The 14,313-nt window shown below is 34.3% G+C and overlaps 1 protein-coding gene across 1 annotated transcript in view; it reads right to left on the bottom strand.

Annotated features, from left to right (window-relative positions):
• Positions 1–2,791: 2,791 nt before the first annotated feature.
• LOC135833157 (neuroglobin-like) overlaps positions 2,792–14,313 on the bottom strand; it is a 255,048-nt gene continuing 243,526 nt past the window's right edge. The window contains exon 4 of the mRNA XM_065346856.1: positions 2,792–7,900. Within this exon, the coding sequence (XP_065202928.1) occupies positions 7,751–7,900 (150 nt within the window). The 3' untranslated portion in view covers positions 2,792–7,750. The remainder of the gene's footprint in view (positions 7,901–14,313) is intronic.

Raw genomic sequence — 14,313 nt, 5'->3', positions numbered from 1 at the left:
TTTCATAAAAACTGTTCCTTTTTTTTTTTAATGTTCCTTTTTAATAAACTGATACATAATATATTTTTCATATTTTTTTTTTTTTTTTTAATAATTAAAAATTAAAATCTATTGTTGAGGGGGGTCATTTCGGAGGATCACAATATCTTGGCGCATTTTCTAAACAATCAGATTTAAAACCTCACTGCCTGGTAATACGTAACGTTTGAAGGTTTGGGTGGGTGTGGGTGCACAACTTTCAGCAGTGGAAAGAGAAGTATCACATTACACATGCGCAAGTGAGAAATCGTTTTCCGATACGTTTAGATCAGGTGCATGCAGACACAATCGGACCCATGTCTGAGATAGTATCGAGGGTCATATACTTAAACGTGTTTTTTTTTCTTTTTTGGGGAGTAAAGCCTGTGCAGCCTGCAATTTGGGTTTCTGAGCATACCTAACTAATTGAATTCAAAATTGAAGGTCTTTCTTCAAGTCCTTTATCAAGCATTTAGAGATCGCCAGATCACCAAAGTTACAGTTTCTCAACACTTTTATCGCTTTTTCCACAATTAAAAATTCCTTTCACGAAAAAATAACCCTAGTAGCCGGGTTGTTTTGACCAGCTCGACACGAATCCGACGTTACCTTTTTGTAAAAGGAATTTTTATATTATTGTTGATAGAAAAGAGCTATGAATTCGGTAAGAAATCGTACCTAATTTTCGATGATTTGCCAATCTTCAAGTGCTTGGATAGAGAACAAAAAGTGGCCTCGATTTTCGAATTCAATGGATCAGGGATGTTCAGAAACTCAAATCGCTACTTTTTAGGGGGATGATCGCGATGTACCTACCTACAGCACAGGCTTTACCAACTAAAAAAGAGCCAACACAAGCACAGTTCACAAAACTAACGATGTGATCGACGCTCATTACTCTTATGCTCGATGAAAAAAAAGCCACAGACGTGCAATTCATGTCATTAATTTCTAGACTGTTGAAGAAGTCATGAACAAATTACCAACATCACATCCAAAATCCAACAAAAGATATGCAGCCTTTCAACATTGGTCCAAATCCTGTACATTTTCTCTTTGAGAAAATTAAAACAAAGGAAAAAATCAATCCAATCACCAAAACGAAAAAGTAGACTACCGAATTGAATACATCGACGCCAAAATCCAGCGGATCTGGTTCAATTGCGTCTCGATAAGTAGGGAAAAATCTCAAAAGAAACCTAAACAAGGAATAAGAAAATTCGAACCGTAGTGATAACCTACGTGTAATCTCGCTCTGCTACCACCAAATTTCACCACTCATATCTCCAGAAAGCATGGAAAATAATTTGAGCGATTAAAAATCGAGTTGTAGCTTACTCTCAACCTGCTTGAACTTCGAAGCTTCTCATTTGAGCTTATTTCCAGACGAACACCCTGAAGGGTGCTTTTAGACAACACATTCTTCAGTTATCATGGTCAAAAAAAATCTATAAATATTTTCAAAGGTACGACAGAAGTGCTGGTCAAAAAAACACTCCAGGTGTGGAGACCGGCTCAAATAAAGATGAACGCTTGAAGCAAGTTCAGAATAAGTCACAATTATGTAGTTTCAATTGCCAAATTTTTTTCCATGCTTTCTGGAGGAATTTCCAAATTTTGGAAAAATTGAAATTCGGGCTACTTTTTTTTTGGTTTTGTGTCAAATCATAGCGAAGATTGATCGTATATGAATTTCGATTTTTTTTTTCCAAAAATAAATTTCAATTTTCAAGATTTTAACTGAGAAGTTGAGAAACGTAAATACCAATTGCTTTGTGGTTTATGGTTTGGTCAAAGTAAACCTATCATGGATTAAGTTTACGTTGGTACAGATATTCCTGCTTTACGAAGCATCCAGCAGCACTTACAAGATGCAAGTATGGTATGCAAAAAAAACCATCCGTGGAGTAAAAGGACCTTATGTGATTGGTTCTTTAAGAAATTTTGATATCACGCGTTGCTTTTCTCCAGACTATATGCACAGCGTTTTGCTTTGCTCAGAATGGGAAGAACCCAAGGGGCTTGAACGTCACATCTTAGACGAAATTCAACCCCACTCCTCCAACACTGCAACTTGACCTGCATCCAGCAACACCATCTCAAAAACACACCTTTCCATCAAATTTACGTACAGTACGAAAATCACATTCTTCACCTAAACCATCTGAAGCTATCCAAAATACAGAATTATAAACCTCTCACAGGTAACGAGGCACAGATTTATACCCTGCTTCGTCGTTTCGTCGTTTCTTAAAGCTCAGATAAGATTTTTCTCGCTGGTAAGACCTCTTAAAAGAAGCGCTTAATCCGGGCTTCGAAATTCGGCAAAACAACCCATCTCAGCGATAATACCATTCGAATAAGAACGATCAATTCATAAACCTCGCTAACCGCATCTCAGCGCGAATATCTTTCGCTGTAATATACAATAAGATTAAGGATACATATAGAAATCGAAATTTGTTGTTATCTCTCGAATATAGGTAGTAATAGCACGCGCCATTATCATAAATAAATGATAATGTCTAATATGTGTTTATGAGCTTTCATTAGAACTAATGCTTCAATACGTAATTTACCTACTCTCAACTTCGAACCACACCACCAACACCTTGGTGTACCGATAAAAAAAATAGGAAAATGTTGGAAAGCAAGAAACCAATAACTAGGTAACTTGATTAATTTAAAATTAAATGATAAAATTAATGGTCTTCTGACACTTACGATCAGTCCCAAAGTAGGTAGGTACAGTACGTGTAATAATAATAAAATATACGTAATTGACACTACATTTTATTAATATTCGTACACACATAACATCAAATTTTTTTCATTTTTAAATAAAGAGAATCAATACCATTAGAAAAACATCTACAACATTTAAACCGTATTAAAAATTGGATTATATACGCGCGTATATAAAAAAATTTACAATTTACAACATAATAAATACATAAACACGTATATTTTTATGTACAACGTAGACAGATATAATAATATATTACATATTCCGGCGAAATTTCGTTTTCGTAACCAATATTATATAGTCGTACGTGAAACGTTTTCATAATGTTTTCGCGAAAAAAAAAAGAACAACAAAAAAAAACAAAAGACGAAGAAATTTCAAGGTTTTTTATAATCTTATTCGTTTTTCTTTTGAAAAAAAAAAACAAGAAAAAAAAGAACTGTCGTCTTGTTTGGACGGATTTGGGAATTAGCGATGGATGAACACATTCTTAAACAATAAGACAGATGAACTTGGAGGATTAGTTTTTTTTTCTTTCTTTCTTTTTTTGTACTGTTTCTTTCTCCCTCATAACCTTAGGTATGTTTTCTTTTCGTCTGAATGTCTCGTTTAAAAAGCTAACTTCTTTTGTCGATTTATTTCCCGAAGTGTAACCGGATGAGAATATTAACGAAATATATCGACTTTTAACGAGAAACACGAGTTTTAAAACAGAAGATGATGAATTATGGGCGGGGTGTTTTTTATTCTCTCTTTTCATTTTTTAAAATCAAATCGCAATTAAAAAATTCTGGTCTTAAAAATTGTTTAAGAATAATTTGATTCAGAATATTTTGTATGTACTTAAATATCAACTCGAGATTGAAAAATTCCAAAATGCAAAAAAAAAATAACTTCTCATTGAAAATTGTTTTCACCATTCACAATTCGAGTCAATTCCACCATTATTGGAAATCGACATTTTTTCAGAGCATGTGCCCACTTTAAATCTCAATAGAGAAAACGAACAAACAAATTATTTATGAAAGATGGACCAATTGAGAGGCGAGATAAAGCGATCATAACTCAACATAACCAGCCAATAGGGATTTTTTCACCCTTGACCCATTTTCAGGGATTAAAAAAAATGTGATTTCACATCAACTCTATTGGGACTGAAAACAGCCCAAGTCCTAGCAAATTTAATCTTAAAATCATCACACTCTTGAAACAGACTCCCACATAATTTAAAAAGAATTGAAATTAGCCAAGAATCTCTTCTCAAAGAAACAGGAACAGGAAGATCAAAAAATTCTCTATGAAATCTACTCCCTAAAATGTAAAATGTTTTTTAAAAAAACGAAAAAATGACAAAAAATGTCGAATCGAAGGCTCAAATATAACCTACATGAAAACCCTCCATCAATGCTAACAAAAAATTACTCCTTCCCCTTTTCCCCCTCTTTCACAGAAAATCTGTCAAAAAAATAAGGGTAAATCATGAATATCCATGAAGGATATAAAAACATTTTCATCAAATTTTCAAATAGGACACAAAAATAAAAACTCTTGGTACGTTTTTTGAACATGAGCATTTGAGCAAAGCTTAATTAGAAATTCAACTTTTAGGATCATCAAGTTTAAAAAACAAAATTATCACAAAACAAAGTGATTCATCATTTTCAAAAATTTTGGGTTTTTCAAGGAGATTAATCAATTTTAATGATGAGCTCAATTTATACGCGACTATATACTCAGCACCCTCCATCAGAGTGAATGGGGCAAACTTAACATTTTTCACTTTTCAACCCCCCCCCCATTCTAAAGCAAGCATTTTTTTCAAACATTGAAATCGAAAACGAGTTGTTTACAAAACATAATTTTTCCATAAGTTTCTCTGTGAAAAAGCCACGCCCCCCTCCCTCCCTCCCTCCAAAAAACCAACAATGAACTGATTTCGTTCAAAAATCAAAATTGTGAGTACCTACTTTCAGTTTATTTTTCTTCAGAAATGAAGGTTGATTTTTTTTAAAGCTTGCATTTCTCACTAAAAATAAAGTTTGCAAACTCTTTCAAAAACAAGATGCATCATTTTCTATACAAAAATTGAATTTTTAGGAATTGTTCTTATCTCTAAAATAAAGTTTTCATTCCATTTTCAAACATGACGATTGCATTTTCTCTGCTATACATACAAATCAAATTTACAAACTTTTTTTAAAAAACATTCGAGGCAAAATTACTCCACTTGACCCCCCGCCCCCTTTGTCGGTGGTACAGCAACTTCTTAAAAACGTGAACTTTTCATGATGAAAATCATGAACATATTGAGCTACAGCAGGGTGTTAAACAAAATTTCAAAATGAAAAAGTAGAACTTGAGTAGAACTTTTAGCAGAACTTTCAGCAGGTCATCTTTCGAGCACTTCTGGAATTTTTCATGGTTTGGGGGAAAGGAGGAAAGGGGGTCAATATTTACATTCAAGTTTTTAGCCAAATTTTTGTAAAAAATGTTTCCTTTCCTGACGTTTTCAAACACCTTATGATTTTATTTAAAGTACGACTTTAGAAGGACGTGTAGGGCTAATAGTAGGACCTGATAAACGTCTTGCTCAACACAAACTAAATTTTTTAAAATTTTTTTTCAATATTTTCAAACAAAACCACTACTATTTTTACATCTTTACTAAAGGTTATATCACCATTTTACTAGAACCAATGATCATTGCAGTGTTACCTACTTTAAAAATTCGAAAATTTCTCAAGTGATTTGAAAACCCATTTTTTAAAAATTTCAGAACAGAATTTTGCTCAAATTAAACACCTAAACATACATCATAACTGTCAACATTTTTCAATTATTTTTGAACGATTTTCGGTCTCTTTCCCATGGTTCAAATTGCAGATGTTTGGGATTTGTACGATTACCCAACATTTTTTGGATATTTTTGAGCGTGTTGAAGGGGGGAGGGGGATGAATACGGCATAGGTGAATGTTTTCATATGTTTTGATCAATTATCAAACAAATTTCATCGTGAGCTTTCAGTTTTTCTCAAAAATAATCAGCTCTTCTCCGGTTAACTCAAAAAAAAAGGGAAGTTTAGGACCCTCATTTTTCGAAGGAGGCTTTCAAAAAATCCTAATTTTGATGCAAAGTGACAATTTGGACATGGAAAGGAAAGAGGATATTGAAATTTCGTCAATCAGACTATTTTCAGTTACAAAAAAATTGAAATTCGAAAAATCATGTTTTTGGGTGTTCAAAGTCTAAACCGAAATTCCTCAGAGTAAGTAAGCTGACTCGTATAGAAACTTGAGAAAAATGTTCACGAAATTAAGGTACCTCAAAGATGATGAATTTTCTAATTTTCAAGTTCTTGGGAAAAAAGTTGATTCGATTTGCTTCTCGATGGATAGTTCGAATCAATGCTAAAAAATTCTATCCTTCAATTCTAAATTAAATTAGATTTAAACTGTACTGTAAAACCTTTGATAGCGTTAAAAAAACATATAAAATGAATCTTCTTAATTTTTTTTTGAACTTGCACACACAAATTCATAGATCAGAGAGGGGGTGGCAAGGAGAGGGGTACTCCGGACATTCAAACTGAGGAAGATTTTATATTTACCAATCAGTCACCAAAAATAACAATTTCTTTTACCAGTTCTGAACTCACTCATTTCAACATTGTCAGACATGAAAATATAAAAATTCAAAAAATGAACTTCCGATACCCATTCTGATTTTTTAATAATCTGAAAATGGTTTTCTGATCTTACATCAAGAGCTTGAAAACAATCAGAGTCATGTTCTGGAAAAAAAAGAAGTTTTCAGTTCCCAAAAATGATGGGTACTTTTTGATTTTGGAATCTTTTTCATTTGAAACTAAAAACCTAAACCACACGAGGAAAAAACCCTCAAAAAATACTACACCACACCCAAACCACCCACATCATTCCTTCAACATTTTGAAATTCCTACCTCAACCCACCAACCAAAAAACACCTCCAAAACATACAATTCTTTTCCGTCGTCTACAATAAATCAGCCAACTTGTAAGCAATTTTTTACGCGCCAAATAAAAACCTAATCCATCGCGCACGTTGAAAATGTAAACATTAAAGAGTATACAGCCTAATGAATTTAAATCGTTGCAACAACGCGGGCGACGCTTAGGATTTCCGGTTGTTGCTGTAAAACATCAACTTAGAAATAATAAACGACTCGAATTATGCAAATAGCCTCGAGAATGCGAAATATGCTCGACGGCGAAAAATATCGCCTTATACCCTTATTTCGCGCCATAAAACACGTATTCAAAGGTCGGTGAAAAATTTGCAAATAATTTCGCCTTCGGGGTCGCGCGCTGATCGCGTTGAGTTATATATACGTCGCAGCAGCATTCATAAAGAGAAAGGAAAATATACCACGAGGGAGAGAGAGAAAGAGCCAAAAAAACAGAGAGGAGGAGGCGTACAGAGACGAAAAATGGGACACACTGTGTGCGAGTTACGACGAGGAGAGACCGAAAAAACCTATATAAATTCTTTATTTACATAAATTATAAAATTAAATTACTTTTTTCTTCTTGCAATAACGCTGATGATCAATTCGCGAAAACATTTTATACATTTTGATTATGTCAACACAAAAAGGCAACAAAAATTTATCAAACTTGAATTTCCTTCTTCAATTTTCGTACGTAAAAAATATTAAGAAGAGAGAAAAAAAAACACGAACAAATGAACAAATAACGCGAATAATAAGACCGAAGGTATTAAAAAAATAAACCATAAAAACGCGAATCTAGTCTTTTGAATATAAATTTTTTTCTTATTTTTCGTCTTTTCGTCGACGAATAGGTGGTAGCCAATGATCAACAACGATTCCATACCGCTGCAAACATCGATCAGCACATTCCCAGGGCACAAAATACACGAGATTTAATCGTAAAATGGTCATTTATTCATCTCACTGGGCAGAGGGGTAAGGTAAGTATTGGTATTTTACGAAGTCTTTGTATCACTGCTATTGTATCCTTTTATCAACGATTCGATAATTAATTTTATCGTTATTTTGTATATGTTCTCCACGTTCTCCGTGTATCGATCACCCAGCGTTGTTTTGACCGCGTCTAAAAACGGTACTTCTATTTTCTAGAAAAAGAAAGAAAAGGAGAAAAAAAACTTGTTAATTATTCGAGTATTTTGCAAATCTGCATAAGAAATGGCAAATGAAAAGCGGCGATTATTAGAGCGGAATATCAACAACCTGTTGTTACATAAGTGAGCGAAAACGTTGAGATTGTGAATAAATGCGGAGGAGAGGAAGAGGGAGCAGCAGTCTTTGCTGACAATTTCAGCTTAGCTTTGGTGTAGGCACTAGTTCGGTATATCACACGATTCTGACACGCCCCCCCTCCTTAAAATGGAAAGGGAGACAGTAAGCCGAGTTGAAAATTGAAGATTGGTGAAGTGGATTGAGTACCTACTACCTACCTACTAAAAAGTACCATTTACTGAACAAAAAATCACTCTAGAATTATATCCTCAAGCTCAGAGGTCTTTCATCTGTATCTTGCTATTTTCAATGAATTATTTTCAAAAAATTGACCTTTCAGAAAAAAGATAAGATGTGAGAAAATTTCGAATCATCTTTGAAAAAGGTGACGTGGGCATCGAATTGAAAGATTTCAAAAGCGTCGATTCTGATTTTGAAAACTGTTATAGATCCCAAAATCACACAACACAACAGCTTTCCCCAGAATTAAGGCAGCAGATAACAGCCCCAATTTTCGAAAAATGCAATATTGCTGCCGAATTTGAGCTTTCCAAGAGCTCTGATTCTCATCCTGAAAACTGCAGTTTGTCATCAGATTACGATCTGAAATTTTGAAAAATTTGAATTAGGTGTCAAATCTACGCCGTCTTGGGGGAAGCCGAGTTTTGGTTTTGGGGTCAAACTGGTTTCAAAGTCATAATCGAAATCAGCGTCTTCAGAAACCACTAGTTCGATACCGATATAATTTTTTTCTATGATTGAAATTTTCTGTACCTTCAGTTCTTCTTCCTTTCTTTCATGAGTCAATTTTTGAAAATACCATAACAAATGAAATGTAATAAACACTTTGGAATCCACTTTTCCCAAACCTCAATATCCCTACTGCATCGAAGTGCATGGGCAAAAGTCCAGTTTATTCCCAAAATTACAAAAAATCCTGGTTTTTGAACAAACTGCCAAATATGTAGTCGGTTTGTTGCATTTGCTTTTTTCGTTGGGAAAAGTCTTGATTTTTTTTGGTAAAATTTTTTTTTAAATCTGTGTTTTATGAAAATTTTACTTAAAAATTTCATTTTTTTGCCAAAATTGTCAATTTTCATCCAAACTGCCATTTTTTATCAAAATTGGCAAAAAATCTTATTTCATGCAAAGATTTCAAAAAAAAAAAAATCTTCGAAGTGAAATTTCCCAAAAAATCTTGGTTTTACTTAAAAACTGTAAAAAGACTCATTTTTGGCCATAATCCAGTTTTTTGTTGTTTTTTTTTGAATTCCGGGGCAATCCTTTGTTTTAATCAAACTTTCCAGAAACCTATTTTCGTTGCGAAAAGTCTGATTTTTTTTGGTAAAAATTTCAAAAAAATCGGTGTTTTATCAAAATTACTAAGTAAAGAAATTTTAATTTTGTTGTCAAAATTGTTAATTTTTATCAACATTGCCAGAAAATCTTGTTTCATAACAAAATGCAAAAAAAAAATCTTTGTGATTAAAATCCCCAAAAAATCTTGGTTTTACTTAAAAACTTTTAAAAAGACTCATTTTTGGTCAAAAGTCTGTTTTTACAGAGGAAATCTGTGTTTTAATCAAACTTTGGAAAAACTCTAGGTTTTTTTGTTGCGAAGAAACTGATTTTTTTTGGTAAAAATCTTCAAAAAATCGATGTCTTATCAAAATATTACTAAAAAATTTCAATTTGTTGCCAAAATTGCCAATTTTCATCTAATTTGCCATTTTTTTTCTAAATTGCCAGAAAATCTTGTTTCATGCCAAGATTCCTAAAAAAATCTTTGCGGCCAAAATTCTTGGTTTTATGTACTTCAAAATTATAAAAAAGACTCATTTTTAGTCAGAAGCATGTTTTTCTGAAAAAAATTGCAGAGGACACTTTTTCCTAGACCAAAGTTTTCAGAAACACTTGTTGTTCTTGTCACAAAAAATATCTTTTTTTTGTCAAAATTGCAAAAAAAAAAATCATGTATAGGAAAGTAGATACATTTATTTTTACGCCAAAATTGCAAAAAATCCAACATCATTGTAAAACGTGTCAAAATATTCATTTTTAGCCAACATTTCCAAAAAATTGATTTTTTTTTGCCTTAAAATAAGAACCATGCAAACTAATTTTTTTTGGTAATAAATACTTCTACAATGTCTTGCTTGTATTGTCACAAAAAATCTGTTTTTTGATTAAAATCACAAAAAATCGACATTTTTTAAAAACTGTAACAAAGGCCCACTTTTTGTCCACATCGCCACATCGCCAAAAAACGCCTGCTTTTCAGATCAGAATTTCCAGAAAGCCCGGGTTTTATGTCAAAAACCTTTGAGGCAAACATTCTCCAAGATCTTGTTTTTTTGTAAAAAATACAAAAAAAAAAATGTTAAGACCTTCTTTTTTCAAAAAAGGATTTTTTGCAATAGAATTGCCAAAAACTAATGTTTTTTTGCAAACATTGGAGATTATTCCTTTTTTTTTTCAAATCAATATTTCCAGAAACTCTTGTATTCTTTGTCGCAGAAACCCCAACTTTTATTTTGGTCAAAATTACAAAAAAAAGTATGTTGTTTTATCAAAAATACCAAAAAATTTCAATTTCTGACAAAATTGCAAAATATTCTATTTTAGCCAAAAATATTGTTCTTTTTTTCATCAACATATAAGATCCATGCAAACTTTCTTATAGTAAAAATCATGTCTAGAAGGTTGTTTTTTTTTCCCGCAAAAATCTGCTTTTTTAATCAAAATTGTAAAAAATTCCTAATTGCCTGTAAGAACTGTAAAAAAAGACCCATTTGTCGACATTGTCAAAAAATCTGTTTTTTTAAAAGCAAAATTGCAAAGAAAGGTCATGTTATTAGTACTTAGTAAAAATTGCAGAAAAGCCCTTTAGCGGTCAAAAGCCCCATTTTTCTTTACCAAAATAGCCAGAAAGATTTACATAGGTAATTATTTTGAATTGAGTGAACAGTGTAACAAAGTTGCAATAATTTGCTAATCTCCACTCAGTTGAGAGAAAAAAAAACAGGAAAATCTGTCATGACTTACGAAGCACCCTGCACGAACATGTTTTCAACAAAGGATTGAAGGAAGGGGTACAATATCACATCAATATAGCACCCTCCTTTAGCATTTACAAAAAAAAAAAAGAATGAATAAAACTCTACAGGACAATGGAGGAGTCAAGATCTAAGAAAAACAACAGGATAACTGGAAAATACATACATACTCGTATGTAGGTTGTACGCAGTTGACAGAACAATAGGTTCATAGGGAGAAAAATTAGTATGCAGCTCATTGTGGAGAGGGCAGCGCAGCTGAACAAAGCAATCTTTCACAACAGGAGCTTTCCGTCAACAACGCTACTCCTATTGTTGTTCTGTACACTCAACATCACAACGTTTCCTACCAGAACAAAACAGGGGAGAGGGCAGCACAGCAGTACAACGCTACTGTCGCTACCTTTCACTATGTTCAACAACGCCACTTCTCTATTGTTCCGCTCACTGACAACAGTACAACGCTCCTTAGAACACTGGAGGGGGAAGGGGAAGGTAGAGTAGCTGAACAACGCTACTCCTATTGTTTCGCATACTCACAAGTCACAACCAACGTTAACGTTTCCGCAACCCATACAACAGGTGGTCTATTCCGTGCTCTAACTGTAACATTAATTTCAATTATTTTTCCTGCGTTAGCGGTATAAAAAGCGTAAATGATACGGGAAAAAGTTTGCCAGCGCAGAACACCGCGTAGCTAAACTTCAAACACACGAATTAAAATTACATATAAAGCGGTATTCGGTGACGGTCGTATACATATATACCTAGTACATGTGGCACTAGAAAATCCAATACACAACAAAAGTATAACGGAGAATTACTGAAAATGAAATACCTCCGTTTTGAAATAATAATTCAACTTTGGTACGTTCGCCAAGTTTTCCTCATTCAATTATAATTCCATTTCCTGAAAATTTTCAGGCTTCGTTGTTTCATCCGATACAATTCTATATTGCTGGTAAAGTAAAAATACGAGTAGCTCGATAGGTAGGTAGGTAGGTAGACTATATACCTTTGGTAAACGTGAAAGTAAAGTATTTTTACGACGAACGCGTGTAGGTAAGTTGTTGTTGAAATTGCTATTTAAACGAAATACCTAATAAGGCGATTAAAATCCAGCGAAATTAACCATCTCTTGTTCTCTCGTTTAATCTTTCTCCCCCATCCGTCATTTGGCAGGTAGAGGTAGCGAAACGAAAAATTGAAAATCGACGATGGGTGATGCTGCGAAAGAGCTTTCTAGTAAATTAATTTCACCTCGCTTTGTGCAGAGGATTTTTTCATTTCGAAACACCACACCAGCAGCAGCAGGATGAGGTGTATTTCCATCATCAAATGGCACACTATTTGCATAAATTAACACGAGCTCGCACACGTAGATTAACTAAACACCGGGTAATATTAATCGTTTCTAATTTACAGCGCGACGATATTTTTTTTTTTTTTTAATTTCAACTCCAAAACTTGTCACTGAGAGACGGAGGTAGTAATAAATCACACTACACTTTTAGTGAGAGTTACCCTACATCATTTCCAACTTTTTTCCACTCCAGTACCACCCTGAGAGGCCAGCAAAGGTAAGGTAAGGGGGCAGCTGCAGCGAAGAAAATACTTCACGAGCTTATAGTTTTTGGTATATTTGGTGAGCGGTAGGTACCTTTAATTGCAACCCAACTTATACTATATATAAAGTTTATAATGAATTCTAAAATACAAGCATCTTCCTATAGCAGCGGAAATAATTTCAACATTTTCATTATTAAGCGAAATAAACGTTTTCGGTTACTGGGCTCGCGCACCATCGCGCCTCATCGTTATTCGTTTTACTTTCCTGGGCACGCCGCTGCCCCCTCCCCCCGGCACCTCCCCGCTCTCGCTCGCTATCTCATCTTCGTCGCGTATTATTTTAAACATAATAAACTAATTTACCAAGTTTATCAAAATAGTAATTTATATCTTCAAAGTGAAGCTATTTAATGTCAAGGCGAAAGTGACTGCGGGATAAGTTCTCAAACCATTTCGTCGTTCTAAATCTAATAATACTTTTAAATGATATTCGCCATTCTGCAAAAGCCGCTTTCGGCTTTGACGTCACCAATCGATTACGTCTTATCCACCATGTACAAGTGAAATTTTTCGACGCTGCGAGGTAAATGAGAATCGAAAATATAATTGTAATAAATATGTACAAAGAGTCGACGCAAATTTTGGCCAAAAAGGTTCATATTTCTGCGTTAATTAATAGTTGTTTGCATCAAAACTTTACGAACTCACGAATACATTATACAGGGTGTCCCAAGATATGAAGAAAAAGGGAAAACATTTGGACGAACATGTTTTTTCACAGAAGGGATACTTAATTGACAAAATGCTCAATTCGGTTTGAACGTATCGTGCATTTTGCAATACACTTTACTATGACTTCCTGCAGTAGAGGTGAAATTATTCACGCGACATGTGATGGTGGTGACTATTCGATGTGGAGGTAAATTGGAAATTGCATAAGTTGATAATTAACCACCAAAGTAGTCATTCATATAATTAATCAATAATTTCATTACATTTTACCTTCTTAGATAATACGCACACAATCTCTAGAGATGAAATACCAAATGAGCCAAAATTAATTGGCCTTTCGGAACCTGGCTGGCCCACATTTAACATCACAAATGTACAGTCCTCTAATGTCCGGCGATCACGTCAGTGTTTCAATACGAAAGTAGTATGGCTCCGTACCAAAAGAATATTGTGATATACATACTGCCTAACATGTATATGCGTTGCTTTTCCGGCCGTTATGAGTGGTACCACTGTTTTGTCCTTGGTTAGCCCATCGACCTTTTATTCTCCTCATCTGGACCGCGATTCCAAGGGTTCATTTTGATGCAAACCTCCCAAATCGAGTTTGTAAAGAATGCCTCTGCGCATTGCGCGAACTCGTCTCTTACCTTACCCCACTTACCAAGCGTACCACCGCGTACGATCACAATCACGTGTGGAAGGAGATAACCACCTTCCACACGCGATTATGATCGTACGCGATGGTACGCTTGGTAAGTGGGGTAAGGTAAGAGACGAGTTCGCGCAATGCGCAGATGCATTCTTTACAAACTCGATTTGGGAGGTTTGCATCAGATATTTGCTTGAATCTCGATTGGAATCGCTGTCCAGATAAGGAATAAAAGGTCGATGGGTTAGCCGAACCAAAGCGCAAGACTACAAGCAGAAGG

The sequence above is a fragment of the Planococcus citri genome, chromosome 1 (genome assembly GCF_950023065.1).
Source record: "Planococcus citri chromosome 1, ihPlaCitr1.1, whole genome shotgun sequence".
Lineage (NCBI taxonomy): Eukaryota > Metazoa > Arthropoda > Insecta > Hemiptera > Pseudococcidae > Planococcus > Planococcus citri.
This window is presented reverse-complemented; position numbering and strand designations above follow the sequence as displayed.